The sequence below is a fragment of the Arvicanthis niloticus genome, chromosome 15 (genome assembly GCF_011762505.2).
Source record: "Arvicanthis niloticus isolate mArvNil1 chromosome 15, mArvNil1.pat.X, whole genome shotgun sequence".
Lineage (NCBI taxonomy): Eukaryota > Metazoa > Chordata > Mammalia > Rodentia > Muridae > Arvicanthis > Arvicanthis niloticus.
The window spans coordinates 23,068,985-23,085,550 of NC_047672.1; the positions used below are offsets into that span (position 1 = coordinate 23,068,985).

The following is a 16,566-nucleotide window of genomic DNA, read 5'->3' on the forward strand; positions in this document are numbered from 1 at the left end:
TGTGGAGCAGTTACTGATTTAAGCATAAAGTTGAAATATAGGGATTATTTGCTTTTAGGAAGGATTTATAAACAGATATGTCTGAATAACGTGGGGATCTTGTGGGTGGCAGAGCTGCTGGTGTTTTTGGCTGGCTGTTTCTAGCTGCAGCACGCACATAGCCTCATGGCCTCAGAACATGGTGTCTGATCTAGGCAGAGCTGCCACAGCCTAGACAGTCTAGCTTAATTACTACAACATATTCCTTCTCCAAGTAGAGTCCTGGAGGCATCTTGGAGGGATGGGGCATAACTGAAAGCACAAAGCTTTTGTGGGTTCTGGAGACAACAGGCCAAAAAAGTTGCTTCTCATAGTAAAAAAGAAAAACATAAACCTGTGTTCTGTGGCTTGCCCATGTTTTAGCTATTTTTAAAATGTTAAACTGAGTTGTTTTCTTCCTGCAAGCCAATGCTATGGGTTGTATTATGTCCCTGCTCTCTCCATACTTCTTACATAACACAGAACCTTCTCCATGTAACATAACACACAGAAAAGTACTTGAAGATGAGCCTGTTAAGTAAAAAACTAAGGTTACATGAGATCAAAGGGTAGGGCTCTGCTACTGCAAACACACAAAATAAAGGCCAAAGGAGTACAGCAAGACAAAGGCCACTTATAAGCCAGGAAAAGATTCTTCTCAAGAACAGATCATGGGGCCCTGAGCTCAGCCTTCCAGCTTCCAAAGTAAAAGAAAATTACAAACTACCAATCTGTACTGTGTCCTGGCTGCCTGAGCGGAACACTAGCCCTACCAACCTAAAAGAAACTTATTTCTTAGGAAAGCCTCCCAACTCAGTTTCTAATCTGCCATCTGCAAGGGAAATATAAAGACAATTCTTAACCTACTTGCTCTCTTAGGATAGTCAAGGTTCCTTACTAGGGACAATAAGAAAAAAATTAGGGCTTAACAGCCCCTCGCACTGGGGAAAAAGCTTGTTTAATCTGACTGCTAAGGTTTTGTGTATTTTTCATGGTCCAACTCCTTCCCACATTTATAATAATCTGAGTTGGAAATAATGTGGGATCAGTGCTAAGTCTTTCTTACTTCAATTTATAAAAAATCCCCCCCCCCAAAAAAGGCAGAGATTTGACAATTTATATGGACATAAAGGTGGATGTGTATGAATTTATAAGGAAGATTTAACTGCACACAAACACAAGAGGTTTATTTGTATCTCCCAAAGAATTCAGAGGTGTCCTGTCCAGGTATGCTCTGGTAGTTCTACGTCATCATAGGCTCAGCTTCTTCCATCTTCCACCCTGAAGACTACTCCATGTTCTGGATGGCACCTGGAGATTCAGCCAACATGGTCCCATCACAGAAAAGAAAGAAAAGGTCAAGGAATGAGAGTCTAGAGAAATACAAAGGGCATGTTTCCAAACAGTTCATCCTAGAAATCTCCTAAAAGTTTGATTCACCAAGACTTCTGCACATAATGTTTTGTCAATGCATAACCACCAGGAACAGAAATGTAGTATTTGAGTTGTGCCTATTGTTATTTCAAACAAATACAAGTTCTGTGAATACATAATGTAGTATACTAATCATGTTTGTGCTTTACATTCTAAGTAGCTTTGAATTCTCAGAGCCATATGAATCCAGAGAAGAAACTCTTTCCAGGGTTAATTTCTATGTTCTTTGCCTGACTTAACTATAGACTTTCCATAGATGTTCACCCTCTGAAGTCTGCTCCCACATCCAGAAATGGAGTATCACTGTCTACTACCCATCTGACAGGAGGAAGCTCCAAAACCTGGTTGACTTTTCTTACAGCTACTTACTGTGCCAGTACTAGATGTCAAGCAGAAGCTCTATGGGGTTTTTTTTTGTCTTTTTCACGTGTGTTTATGTACAGTATACCCATGCTAGCGCACACATACCCATGTATACACAAGGGGGGCTGGAGGTCCACATTCGTTTCTCTTTCTGTTGTTCTCTACGTTATTTCTTTGAAATAACATCTCTCATTGAACCTAGAGTTAACCAATTGGCTAGCAAGGTCCCAGAATCTTCCTGTCTGTGCCTCCTAATACTGGAAGTACATGCATATACAAGTGTACTGGGTTTTTGTTTTATGGGTTCTGGCCAACTGAACAGCAAGCACTTTCCCCTTGAGCTATTTCCCCAACTTTTCCTTGGATAGTTTTAAGCTACAGCAAACACACTGCTGGTGCTTCTTTACAGCTTCTAAAGCTGCCCACTCCTTACCACTCACTCCATTTTTGCTGTGCTCTCTCTAAAAAACATCTTTAACATACTTTTGTTTTCAAGCCTTCAGGAGCTCCACATGGCTGAAGTTCTCCGCTAGTTACCAAAGCCCTCGAAAGTTACCCCAAACCCACTTTTCTTGTCTGACCTTTTACTATTCAAAATCTTTTAAGTGTCTGGACATCTGTACATGCTATTTCCTCTGGTAACAATGAAGTACTTGCTACTCTCTCTTGAACTACTCCCACATCAGATCACAGTTAAGTACACCATCTTCTGCTTTCCTCCCTTGTTGGCCCTCACCATCCTAAATGATGAGCTCCTTTAACATATGGGTCGTATTAAAAGACCTATATGTAGGTATGTATTGTTGCATTGTATACAGCAGATGCCCAATTAGCTAAAGTTTAAAATACCTAATTATAGGTAGACACAAAAGATTTAAAACAACCATACTATACTACTGATGTGGAATAAGTGGTCAGTTATTCACTGAAGTTAGTAACAATAAAGCCAAATAATAAACTACCCTAATATACTCACATGAGACTACCTAAGTAGTTGAATAACATGCCTTCTTTAAAATAGCTATAATAGTAACCAAAATGTTCTCCATGTTTTTCATTTACAATTTTAAGTCACAAAATATTATAATATTTACCATGCTTTTCAAAGCAGGTCTATACGGTAGATACAACCATCCTTGTTTTACTCAAGATAAACAAAACAACCGAGGGTAGAGAAAATTAAGTAACTTACAGTCAGCTGGTAAGTAGATCTAAGTTGTTTGACTGTATAACCTTACCTTGACAAATATTACTAGAGACTACCCTTTTGTTTTTCCTTTTAAAACAATACACAAGGCAGAGAAAGTTGTTGATACAACTGATATACACTTTTATAGCAAAATAAATCCCTGTGGTCTAAAACACAGCAGGAAGCAAATAACTGGAATTTTTTTTTTTTTAATTAAAAAATAATGCTTCAATAACCAGAGAAGTTACCTACGATTACACTAGGTGGAGCTATGAGGGGACAAAGAGGGAAACTGAGATATGAGACTGGTGCCACATAGTGAGTGAGCTTGAAAACGTTCTGAGCCATCCTGAGAATTTCAGTGCTTGGTAGGTCAAGAGTGAAACCAGGGGACACATTGAAGTTACTCTGTAAGGAGACACTTGCCTGATACAAGCAAATCAGGATGGTCAGAAGCCAGTAGGCAAACTATGGCTTGATTCCTACAGGATCATCAAGAGAGAACAACAGGTAGAGCAGTTCCTTCACTTGTGAGTCTCTCCCTAACTGAAATCTATCATTTATTTTGAGTATATTAGGAAGTACACTATATGGGACATTCCAGTTTAACTGGGTGGCTGAAGCTACATCAGGCCAGTGAAACATGAGTGTCAATGGAAGAAAGCTAAAAGTTCACATACACGAGTTCAAAGTTCCACTGTATGGCTTGGACATTGTTTTAACCTTTCTGTTTCTGAATTTCATTTGAAAATGATACTATCACTTTCTTCTTGGAAAACAGTTATATGAGACAATAATAAAATATGTTTAGCACAATACTTGACTCATCCAGATGACCCAGAAGGCTCAGTCATTACTATGATTGTGGTCACTGTCTCAGTTGTTCCCTGTAACTTACTAACCCGAGAGAGCACTGCTCCTCTGCTATAATTTGTCTTGCTGTGACTCCCACTAGTCTTCACAGCATATAATGCAAATCCTGAAAGAAAGTAAGAAAAATGATCCAGTTCTCATTTCCATGTCGATATTTCCATGCCAATGAATGACCAATACAGCACAATGTCACTGTGTTAGGCTGAGCTAAGTAGGGGCAAAGGGATAATCTGAGTGGAGGATAAACTAATTTTAAGAATTAAATGGTCTCTTTTGGGAACAAGAGAAAATTTCTTAATCACTTTCTTACTCAGCTATTAAGCTTAGCTTATAAAATCTGATGAGTAACAATAACCAATCTCCCTGAACAGCCTCAGAAACAATGTATGGTGTTTGAGGTTGTATGTACAAATCATCCAGTCTGAGAACTGTAATGGAAGTGAACAGTGGGTCTCATATTGACCCATCTTTAAAGTGCAGCCTTCAGAGCCACACATATGCTATTAACGGGTGAGTGAAGACAAAGTACACAAGCATAAGACACTAAAGAGCCTATGACTACTAGGGTATGTACGGAAAGCTTTCTTCATCACTCCAGTATACGAAGTAGCACTGGCTGCAGGATGAGCAGGAGTGACGCTCTGTGGTTTAGAAAAGAGCTTTCCACATCTTAAAATACAGCCTGTTGTTAAATGCATGCACGAGAAGTGTAAAGTAAGGCTCTACACGCAATACCCCTATAGACAATCATAGCATTTGCCACTTCTCTTTCAGCCTTTTAAAGCATATATAGCCTCCATACTTTTGAAAAATAATTTTTAAAACATTGACTATTACCACACATACTGTTTGACATGTTTTCTCCTACTTTTCTATGTAGTCACCTTTCCATTTAATATGGAATAAAATCTCACAACAAACTTGCAGGGCAGTTTTCTGCAAATTTAAGCCCTAATCACATCAAAAACAGAAGTTTTAAGATCCTAAACTTGAATTTCAAGTCCCTACAATCTCTTAGTGCTGTTAGCTTCTACAAATCTACTCGGGGCTAGGTCAAGCTTGGGAGCTGTGAAGTTTCTCAGCAGATGGGGCTGCATGGGATTAGGCCCCAGCAAATCCAACTGGCTTGGAATGGGCTGAAATCACAAGGAAGGCAGAAGAATCAGCCCGAGTGAAGTGCTGCTGCCTCCACCTCTCACTTCCAGAGACAGGAAGGGCAGGCAATCTTTAGCTCCCAGAGAGCATTCTGCAGGTTGTATTGCTCTACTTCTGCAGCCTACACTCAAGAGTGTGGCTTTGGTTTCTGGTTGGTTCTTGTACATGATGAGATCTTTCCACTTCCACCTTGTTTAAATTTCACTCAGGAATACATATAACCTCTCACAATGTTTAAGATTATAAAAGCTGCCTTGCTGAGCAGAAGACATGAGAGTTGCTCAAAACAGAACACTGTCCTATCAGATTCAACGTGTAATCACTCAAAGATCTAGTATGCTGACCAAGGATCCCAGTGGCAGAAAAAGTAGGCAAATAGGGAGGACTGCAGCCTCTCTGTCCCTGGGTAAGGACGGAGTACAGCTAAGGAACTGCTCCTTCCTTCAAACAAACCGCACGGTCAGTACAGAAAGGCTGTTCATGTATACAGGAAACATTTTAGAAAGCAAGAGTCCATAACACAGAGCGTGGATTCTGAACTAGTCCAACATAATCTAAACTCTCAAGGCAAAGAACAAATACATACGCTGGTTTGGGGAGCAGGGATGGGGGAGCAGCATGGAACAGACAGAATGAGGAATTTCAAACACTAAACAAAGCAACAGACTTCTGCAAAGCTCCAGGCTGACTATGGATGGCTTGTACAAAATTTAAAAAGAAAAAAGATATAAAAAAAAAAATGTATATACTCTTTACTGGTAAATTACTAGTAAATTTATAATAAAATTAACTAAATATATCTAGACTCTCTAGGGAGGCAAAGTCAAAGGAATTACAAGATCCTTGAAATAGATATAGCTCAGTGGGAGAGGGCCTGCCTAATGTGACCTTAGGTTTGACCCCCAGCACCACAGAAAGATGTTCATCTCCACCCTCAAGAGTATGGACTCCACTTTGAAAAGGATAACAGAGAGTGGTGTGGAAAGAAGAACTTGGGTGCCAGGAGAGGAACTGTGTCATCTGCAGTCATACTTTATTCAGGTCCTTAGTGCTGATAAGGTCTCATAAACACTACAGCGAAACTACCAAGAAATAAGATATGCAGGTGGGTTAATTCTGAAACAGTTTAGAATGCTAACCAGTGTTCAGCAGTCTCCTTCAATGTGGGATTTCCCTGTCAGCACTTACTGAGTGGCTCTTCCGTGCCAACACTAAGGGTACAGGTACACCAAGCAGAGCCAGTACTTACCTACAAGTTACAGAGATAGGTGACAATATCAGTGTTTACAACTAGGGCAGACAGACTCCTGACATAAGGCTCTAAAGTAACCAGTGGTGAAACACTACAGGACAAGTATGACAGAAAAGGCTTTCCAAATGTATGCCCTGGCCCTGGCAAACATAGTGGAACCTGATAATTCATTACTTTGTACCTTTCTAAAGAGAAACCACTCCTAAAAAAACAAGCAGTTGGCAAGTGCCATAAAGGACAGGCTTAATACACACACACACACACACACACACACACAAACACAAACAAACACACACACACGAAGATATGTCAATCAAGAAAAATATTACCACTCATTTTATATAAAAATTTTAATTTTTATCTTTAAACTATAGACTATACATGATTTGCAAAGGAGACTGTACCAAACAATGATCAAAGAAGAATCATCCGTTCTATGCCTTTTCTTTTGTCTGATCACTCAGAAATATAATGTTATCTGGAAAGAAACCAAAGAGAAAGAGTCACTTTCAGAATGCTGTCTTCATTTCATTGATAATTCCCCTCCAACACAGAAATTCTTCAGTAATATTACAAAATTTCAAAATAAGCAACTTTTGTTGTGTTCATGACAAGTACACAGAGGTACTCAATCAATCAATCAATCAATCAATCAATCCAACAGAACAGGCTGCAACTGCTCATCCAACAATTCAGACTTCATTACAGGATGAGATTGTAAGTTCTCCCCAGCAACAAGTTTCTGCAAATAGTAAGCACACCCACACACAAGAGGACCGATGAACACACTGCACATCTACATGCTGCAAACATATAGCAAAGTGCAAGAGCCAGCTTACAACTTAGCAACTGCAAGTTTATTTGCTTTTAAGGAAATAGATTCATTTTAAATTCTAAGACTGAATTTCATATTCTAGCTGGGTGGTTGTATTGCACACTTTTAATCCCAGCAGACAGGAGGCAGAGGCAGGTGGATCTCTAAGTTCAAAGCCAGCAAGACCTACAGAGTGAAGCAGAGAAATCCTGCCTCAAAAAAGCCAATAGAAAGGAAAAAGGGAAGAGAGGGAGGGAGAAGGAAGGGAAGGAGGGAGAAAAAGAGGGAAGGATTAAAAATCAGAATTTCATATACTGATTTTTGAGAAAAGTTTTAAGTACTACAAAGCAAGCATTTTTAATTCAAAAGCAAAGTGGACAGTGCTCTGATTATTTCAAAAAAAATTAGCTAAAACCAACTAAAAATAAAGAAGTAGCATTTCTTGGATAGCTCCAAACATTTTATATTGTTTAGGAGTAATGGTCTCATCCTGTAATGAAGTCTGAATTGGTAGACAAGCAGTTGCAGCCTGTTCTGATGGACTGATTGATTGATTGATTGATTGATTGCCTCTTGTGTACCTCTCAGGAACACAACAAAGTTACTTAATTATAAAATTATCTAAAAGATAGTTAATAGTAACAAGTACTTCATGACTGTACAGGATTAAAATGGAATCACTGTCAAAAGCCAAGAGTGCCATCTACTGGTGCGTTTTTACTTTAAAGGTCAAACATGACCCTTAAGTGAGAAAACAGTATAGAAATAAGAGATAAACAGGAGTCAATATTAAAAAAAATAAACAGCCGGGCAGTGGTGGTGCACGCCTTTAATCCCAGCACTTGGGAGGCTGAGACAGGCGGATTTCTGAGTTCGAGGCCAGCCTGGTCTACAGAGTGAGTTCCAGGACAGCCAAGGCTACACAGAGAAACCCTGTCTCGAAAAACCAAATAAATAAATAAATAAATAAACAAACAAACAATAGCAAACAATAGAAACAAAAGAAAATAATTTAGGATGCTAAATCACTCTAAAATTAAATTATAATTTTAAATCACTATATATTTGCTAGTGTTTGCAACATGAGAAACAACTATGATAAGAAAAAAGAAAATTGTGAACAATGTGAAATGTTTCTCTACCTACCTTAGGTTATAAAAACTCAACAATTCAAATAATATAGCTGTCTATAAATCTGGCTTATAGTGGAACACGAATGGAGATTAAAAATATCTATATTGGTTTTCAAAGTCAATATATTTTCTAAAAATATTACTATTAAGAAAATGAGTGATTATTGCTTTAAAAAACATAATTTACCAATATGAACAGTGATTAAGACATAAACGCTGGAACAAAGAGAAAAGAAAAGTTTTTTTTAAAAGCATATAGCTTATAAGAAAGCTGGAGTAATCCAAAGAGTGGATACAATGACATCTATTTTTTAAAGAAAATGTCATAATAATCGGCAACATTGGGTAAAGTAACAATGTTAAAAAAACACCTTTTCTTTCAGCAATAGGAGCTAATATTTATGAATAAAAAAAAACAATGTCACTTCCAACTGTTCCTGCAAGAGAAAAGGCAGCAGATGAACCAATCCGGCCATTAGTGATAAGGGATGAGGTGAAGCACACAAGTCACAAGTGGCTAGTCCACCATTCTCTCTACTCACAGACTTCATCAACAGCAATCTGTACGCTGTCACTTCATTATAACTTATAGCTTATCTCAGGAGTTCATAAACACTAAGAAATTTTAGTAAGATTTTTTTCACTCCTATCTATAAAACAGGTTTCTAGGTGTTTATAACAAAAACAAAATAAGTATATTGAGGCCTAATTCATAATTTTTGCAACTTATTCAAGAAGTAATAAAATATATCTAGCTCATTAAAAGATGAATTTTAGTAACATTTTAATTTTCATGTTAACACTAAAATCTGTTAAGCAGATATTTTTAAAAAAACAAAATGGTATCAAATTGGTAAATATTTCATTAATCTACATATAATTTGATACAAAGAAGCATTTAAGTTACAGATATGTGAGTAAATAGCTGTACTGTCTTCAAAACTCTCCTACAACTTCAGCAATGTGAAGTTATAGCATTTAAGTTACAGATATGTAAGTAAATAGCTGTACTGTCTTCAAAACTCTCCTACAACTTCAGCAATGTGAACTCTAGCATACTGTTCTATGTAGTACACGTTGTTTTGTATTTTGTTTAAAGACCAAAGTTTTTAAATTTCAAATGAAGGTTGTTGCACTTTCAGTTTCAAAATTTTGAATAAATCACAAATTCCTAATATCACAGCTCTGCAACTGCCTTGGCATATGCGCTTCTTGTACAGCCAGAGTGTTTTTAAAAGACACTAAGATTAAATTCTTCCAAGTTAACAGTGTGTACTGCAGGAGCAAGCTGATTTTATACTCTACGCAGACTTCCTCCTCAACGAAACATGTGAGGAGACATGTGAGCGTTTTAGAGGAATAAATAAATGTGGACACCATTAGCTACAGGAAAAGGAAAAGTATGGAAGTCCTCTGAGGAGTTCCCTGCCATGTTGCCATCAGGGGTACTTACAGCCCCAGGGAAAGCAGCCTATCATATGCCAAGCCTCTCAATGAACAGCAAGAAACACAGTGCACCAGGAGCTTCTTACCAGCTATGATGGTTGTTGCTTGCCGCCTCACATTGTTTTTATCCATGTATTCGCCATAGTCCACTTTCCCTTCCACAAATATACGAGCCCTGATAGAAAGAAATGCAGTCTTTAGTCTGTAGATTCTAATCCTCCTTTTCCTGATGTCAGAACATGGGTAGCAAGTACAAGCTGAAGATGAAACAACTGCACTTTGCTAAACACGTCTTCAATTTCAAAATTAAGAGTACTGAAACACAATGCACAATCTAGTTAAGAAAGACAATGTACCCAGACATGGTAATACCTTCTTATAATCCAATACACAGGAAGCTGAAGCCAGAGAACTGGAAGTTTTAGGCCCACCTGGACACCTCAGTGAGACCCTGCCTCAAATATAAAGCTTAAAGTACAGGAGATATAATTCAGTGATACAGCACTCATTTAACATATACAAAGCACTGGGCACACACACAAACTGTTGACCTTTTCCTTCAAATATCCTGTGTTTATGTGTCTTCACATATCCATACATACATAAAGAAAAGGTCTGTAATTACTGCAAAGATATTGAAATTCTAGTCACTGCTAAAATTATTTCTCATGAAATATTTTAGTTCTACAAATAAGTATATTTCTAAACATAAAACATACATCCATAAAAACATTCTTTTGTTACTCTACACATTCAGAATACATAACCCAACCTAAGCATTCCAAATGGAAATTACTAATTCTAAAAAAAAATTATCAAATATAATTACTGTGAAAGCTCCCATAATAACTTAGCATATCAGACATCAAATAGTCCAGATTCTCTAAAGACATTATGTTGTTGTTCAAAGGCTAGATGTGACCTCCATGATCCCTGGTCACAGGGACACAGGATATCCTATAGACAAATGCTGTAGATGCTTTGCAAAAGGCACCTGCAGCTGTAGCATGAATGGCCGTGCAGTATCTTGCCTCGTTTATTTCTATTTATGTACAGATGCTGTTTGCCCTAACTGGTCAGCAGGCTAAAACCAGAGACTTTTTGTGAATATGATACTAAGGAATAAATACATATTAACGTCAGCACTTAGGGGAACACTTGTTACTGACTTTTTTGGCCATTCAATCCCGAAGATCCTGTCTCTAACTTACCCCTTTTTCACATACTGATATGCCACATCTCTGAGGCCTGGTCGAAACACTGATATTCTGTGCCATGTTGTCTTCTGACTGACGTCACCTAAACCACAAGATACAGGAAACGGGGTTAGAGATGCCAGCAGGTAACACACACAAATGCCAACAACACAAAACATGTCTCTGGAAAATAAGCTTACAATTTCTTAAAAAAAAAAAAAGAACAGAACAGAACTAATGAAGCCAGAGTGTATCTATAAGTTAACATTTTTAATATTAGGTAAGCAATAATAAGTAATATCTACTTACTGTTGATAAATAATAACTAGAGCCTCTCACACTCACCCATTTGATATACTTCACTGTCCCCTGATCGCCACATCTCATTTGTTGCTAGAGAAAATATGGTAACTGGGTTTTTTCCTTCCACCTGTCTCATGACAGGGTCCTGACCTACTCGTCCAAGTAACTGAACCCGATTCAGAGCTGAAATGAAAGCAGAGATGAGACGACTGAGAACCAGCTGATGACAATGTTTATGCATCCTGAAAACTCGGTTCTCTGACTTTAATTCCAGTGTATGTGGTGATCCCTGTGTAGGAAATTAGGTTTAGATGAGGTTATGAAGGTGAAGGCTCCATGATGGAATTAGTCTCCTTATAAGGAAGGGAAAAAACAAAAAAACAAAAAAAACAAAAAAAAAAAACAAAAAAAACAGAGTCCCAACCACCCCACTACTGCATATAAAAACAAAAGTGACAGGGCAACTATCTGCAAACCAGTAAGTTGTGCCTGACAGGCAACCCAACCATGCTGACAGATTGGTCTCAGCCTTCAAGACCAGAGATGTAAGACAATCTCTATTGCTTAAGACACACCTGTTCTATTCATTATAGTGTGCAGGATAGTTATACAGAACAAACCCACACCTGAAATTGACAGAAATATCCAGATAATGAACAGCAGCAAATACTGCTTCAACATTAATCTCTGCATTATGAAAAACTCAATCTACAGAAGAAGATCAACAAATTAAGTTTAAAAAGAAAATAAAGAAAGTCTAGAGGGGGAAGAGGACTGACAATAAAGCAGAGAGCAGAAGCAACCACACAGGAGAAACTTTAAGCTCTTGATCTTGAGCTAAGAGCAAATCTATTACAAAAACAAGTATTTCTGTGAAAGTCTCCTTCGTGCCCTGTATAGCACAGTCTTGAAGAACTGAGTCAGAGAGTGGTGCAGGAGGAGGTGATACCCGCACTATAAGCTCTATTTATACCAGGTCTTCACAGCTAGAGATACAGAGTAAAATAAACCAAATGTATGGTAGGCTGCATAGCTGTAAAACTATCTTTTATTCGCCTGAAGTAACTGTCGTCTCCAAGGCTTACTGCCTTCGTATGTTAACCTAAACCTAGTCCTGGAGCTCCTAGCCTCTGCACAATCTTATTTAGGCCTAGAATGTTTTCAGCCTCTGAAACTGCTACTGAATAATCTCACTCTTTCTTGTTCTTTCTGAACTCTGGCTAGCTGGTAAACTCAGCTGTTCTGGTTCAAATTCCTCTCCAAGCTGACTGATTCAATCTGGCTTCTCTCTTGGCCTCTGACAGAATTGCTCTGGTTGGCCTCATACTAACGTTAGCAATATGCTCTAATCTTCTGGCTCCTCATTCTCTGGCTCATTCTGTCCTCACCTGTGTCTAGCTTGTTCTTTCTCTGCAACCTGTCTCTCTATAATCATCCCAGTAAAACTGCCTCCTCCTTCTTTCTCTGCACTGTCCTTGAGGTAGCTTCCCTTACCTCTCTTGTTCTCATGAGAATTGAGCACATCCTATTCTGTCAAATCTTTCTGATACACTTTGTCTGATAGTCAATTAGACATTACTTTCAAACATGGGTGCTTCCTTCTACAAAGTAATTTTACCTTCATTGTTTGGGATTGAAGGAGTGTACTTAAGGGCAGATCTGCATTATGGCCAGAGAGATTAAAGGTGTGTGTTAAGGCTAAGCCACATTGAAACTAGAAACGATTTTTTTTTCTTTCAGTAAATAACACAATCTCGGGGTTCACAGTGGGATCAAATACCCTGCAACACAAGGCTAAACACAGTCCACCAGTTCTACAGTACTTTGAGAGTATTAGCAGAGTATTATAAATAACACTGTAAACTTAGAAATCTGTTACTTACATCGTTCAAGAACCAAACTGCTGGCTACTTCTGACTCATGTCTTACAAACTGACGAAATACCTGAAGGAGAACAAAGAAGTAACACAGCCTTAAACTTTTAGAAAAGAGAAATAGCAGTAGAATACCTACTTGTATTTATTCACCATTTAATCAACAGTTCCTACAACTTCCAGAATAGGATAGCAAAGGAGAACAGAGTAGAAAGAGAACAGAAAGAAATCAGTGCTTTCCAATGACTGTAGTCATAAATCAACTGAGTAAGCATACAAAGCAATTATGGAGCGTTACTTAACATACTGTCTGTGTATTAAGCATCATTCTAAATTGTAGGCAATAAGAAACTGGCTAAATGATAACAAACATCCATTACAATTGTTGAACATCTTTTTCACATTGAAACAGGAAGTGTGGATAAAAACTTACAAGATCTTTAATACATTTTTTCCCCTGATTGATTGTTCAAAATTTATAAAGAAATGGCCATCTCAAATGACTGGCCTAGAATGTTTCATTTAAAAATGAGCAAAGACGATGAATAACATTAATTTCCTGAGGCTGTGCTGCAGAAGGTCAACAGCTTCTATAGTGAGCTTGGTGCAATGGAAAACTTCATTCCTTCAAGAGATCCAAGAAAAGCAAATAATACGATTCAAAGGCATGGCTATTAAATCATAATTAGTGAAAAGGAATGTAGCACTTAATATGCAAATTACACCTATTACCACTTAATCCTTAACTAACCATAGACACAAAGTCAAGTTATCCCCACCATAGATCCAAGGAAAATTAAGCCCAGAGAGAGCACCACCTGTCTAGGAAACTAGAAATTAGGTGGTGATTTATGACTTATATCTCTGGGCTGTCTGACACCCAGGCTCTTTTTTCAACTTGCCCTCTGCTGTCTTAAAGGCATTCTGTCCTATGGTTACCATTCAGGTAAGAGTATACATCACTACACTCCGAGTTCAGAGACCTAGATATGTTCTAAGACAGAAACATTTCCCAAGTGAGAGCATTGTTCATATAGCAGGCAGGGATCCACTACATGGGAAAGAAAGGGATTGGCAAGCCAAAGAATTCTTTTAGAACAAGCAACAGAAAGAAAACAATTTTATTCAGGAGACAGCTGACAGTTAATAGGACCCTCAGGCACTTCAGACTTCAGGCAGTGGCTGAGGGTAATGCTGTCTGTTTTGAAGTTCTCACTCTGTTAGTGAATTGAGTTAGAACTTCTCACTCACTCACTCACTTTGAAAGCAGTTCTATGGAATGTAATTCCTACCACTTAAGAAGGGTCATTTCAACTGACTTTTGCTCAGGCCTGGGAGGGCTGCTGGGTAATTTCCAGTTATGCAATTTCTCCATGCAAATGAGGGCAGAGACAGGTTACAACTCTGAGGTGTCAGATTACCACAGTATGATTCCTAGACCTATCTTTTTAAAAATTCCAATGGAGACCTGTTTCCTTCCCTAGTCTTTTAATACTGACCTTCTCTCTCCATACCACTCAAATGAATACCTCTTCCTGGAGTGATTTTAGCTATATAATACTATCACTATGGGTAGATACAAGGATAAAATGCTATGCACAATACAGGATTAAACTGCTAATCAGTCCTGTGTCATGATCACAGAGAAATACTAGCGTGAGATTCAGAAGAGCCAGAGCTCATTAAATGCTATAAAATAAAAATAAGACTATGCCTCATCTTAGGAACACACACAAATCATAACCTAGTAGAAAAGAAGAAATAGGGGAAGGATTATTTAATTTCAATACTCTCAAAATGTAAACTTATTTCACATTTGGTCTTAAAGACACTATACTCTAACTTCAATTTAAAAGGCTCAGAGTATATATAAAGTAGGGAGCTAAGGATACATCAACCTGAGAGTAAGACGGGGAAGACAGCAGACTTTTATAACAAATTTGACTCATTAATCTTAAGAGAAGGGTCACAGAGAGATTTTACATTAGGTGAATTTACAAGACTCGGTACCCACATGTCACATTGAGGAAAAATGGTAACAGAGGCCTGCTTAAGGCTGGCCAAAGGAGAGGACATCTGACTAGACTGCAGAATGGTAATGGACCTGTGGTGAGAAGTGAGCTCTGCTCTCTGGATAGCAAGATGGGAGTGAGGAGAAGAAGGGCCAGGTCAGAAAAGGAACCAGAGCCATATGGAAAATGATAGAAGAACCAGGTGTGGTGGTGAGAGCCTGAAATACCAGCAGTGAGAAAACAGAGGCAGGAGGATCACGGTTCTTCATCTCAGCTTTTAACAGTGAGTCTCAAGATAGCTTGAACTGTATGAGTTGCTGTCTCAAAAACAACAAAGCAAACACAAAAAAACAAAACTTAAGTAATTAAATGCATACTCTGATCTAAGCAACTACTTATTCAATTAATGATTTGTACTACATACGTGAATACACTTTTAAAATAATTTTTGATTCAGTAAACAGCTTCACACACACAAAAAAAATTCACCTTGAATCTTCCCTATCGAGTAAACACAAATAACATGATGGTTTAAGAATCTCGTGCTTATGTATGCAAAATCGGAAAAACAATAACAAAAAACAAATCGAACAAAAACCCATGGCTATTGGCACTCATTCACTCATTAATATAGAAAAGCGACTACCTGTAGCACAGGTCTTCGAAACATGGCTCCGGTTTTTCTTACAACCTAATCTTTAGGCTTTTCCTAGAGGAAAGAAAGAAAAGAGAAAAATGATAAACCAAAAACTACAGCATACACCAAAAACACACATATTTGCTAGTCCTAAATCCTAAGTGCACCCAACTTCATGTGCCCTAAATTTGCACATTTGGGGACTTCCTCTTTCCTTTTAAAAACAAAACCAAAACGAGACAAACTGGGGTTCTGGGTCTCAACTAACTGCTCAGTTCAATAACCAGCAGAAAAGAAGGGGGGGAGGGAGACTGTTCTCACTTCCGATCCATCGTCTGCTAAAATTTCTTTACAATATCAATTGTCTCAGACAGTTTTTCTAATTTGTTCTGTTACTCAAAACCCCGAAATATGTCTCTACAAACAGTAAAGACATAATAAATACTGCTACGACAGGACTCAAATCAGTGCCTTCGTTCCCGTTGGCGCCGAGTAAGCCCGGCACCCCAGCCTCGCCGCCGCGGGGATAAGCGGGTGCTCTTCCCCTAAAGTGGCGCTCGCAGGCAGCACAGGGAACAGCGGGGACACTCGGACTCCTGCGAGGAGCCGCACACCTCCTCCCGTGGGCCTCACGCGCCCGTGCACTCCGGACGTGCAACTTTGTCTCTGCCTTCTCCCCTCCCTCACCTGACGCGCAGAACCCGACCGCCAGCGGCTCGCTTCCGGCTCAGGGAGCCCGTAAAGCTCGCGATACGCAAGGAAAAACAGGAAGCCTATGATGTGCGCCGTTGAAATGCCGCCGGCTGATGTTGCGGGAAACACGACCCCTCAACTTAGAAGAGCCAGGAACTTCTTTCCAGGCAAAAG

At 38.7% G+C, this 16,566-nt stretch overlaps 1 protein-coding gene across 7 annotated transcripts; it reads right to left on the reverse strand.

Moving 5' to 3' along the window:
• Positions 1 to 1,184: 1,184 nt before the first annotated feature.
• Positions 1,185 to 16,484, reverse strand: Ssbp1 (single stranded DNA binding protein 1). Of its 7 annotated transcripts, XR_013104056.1 has the most exons (9): positions 16,387 to 16,484; positions 15,709 to 15,771; positions 13,060 to 13,120; positions 11,219 to 11,359; positions 10,889 to 10,976; positions 9,764 to 9,852; positions 6,689 to 6,762; positions 3,907 to 3,983; positions 1,185 to 1,329 (listed from the first exon to the last, which is right to left on the reverse strand). XR_013104056.1 is itself a non-coding variant. In XM_076913491.1 (8 exons), the coding sequence occupies exons 2-7, from the start codon at positions 15,730 to 15,732 to the stop codon at positions 6,719 to 6,721; spliced, it is 447 nt and encodes a 148-aa protein (XP_076769606.1). In that variant the 5' UTR covers positions 15,733 to 15,771; positions 16,387 to 16,484; the 3' UTR covers positions 1,185 to 1,329; positions 6,689 to 6,718. The 7 variants fall into 7 exon arrangements, 6 of the variants coding, with proteins under 6 accessions (XP_076769606.1, XP_034374876.1, XP_034374877.1 ...); XM_076913491.1 differs by lacking the exon at positions 3,907 to 3,983; XM_034518985.2 differs by lacking the exons at positions 1,185 to 1,329; positions 3,907 to 3,983 and having other exon boundaries at positions 6,617 to 6,762.
• Between the last annotated feature and the right edge of the window lie 82 nt (positions 16,485 to 16,566).

Coding starts and splice junctions, on each gene's coding strand:
- Ssbp1 (XM_076913491.1), bottom strand. CDS start 15,732: ATGTTTCGAAGACCTGTGCTACAG. Junction 10,977..11,218: donor CAGTGAAGTATATCAAATGG/GTGAGTGTGAGA, acceptor CTTGTGGTTTAG/GTGACGTCAGTCAGAAGACA. Junction 9,853..10,888: donor TATCAGTATGTGAAAAAGGG/GTAAGTTAGAGA, acceptor TCTTTCTATCAG/GGCTCGTATATTTGTGGAAG.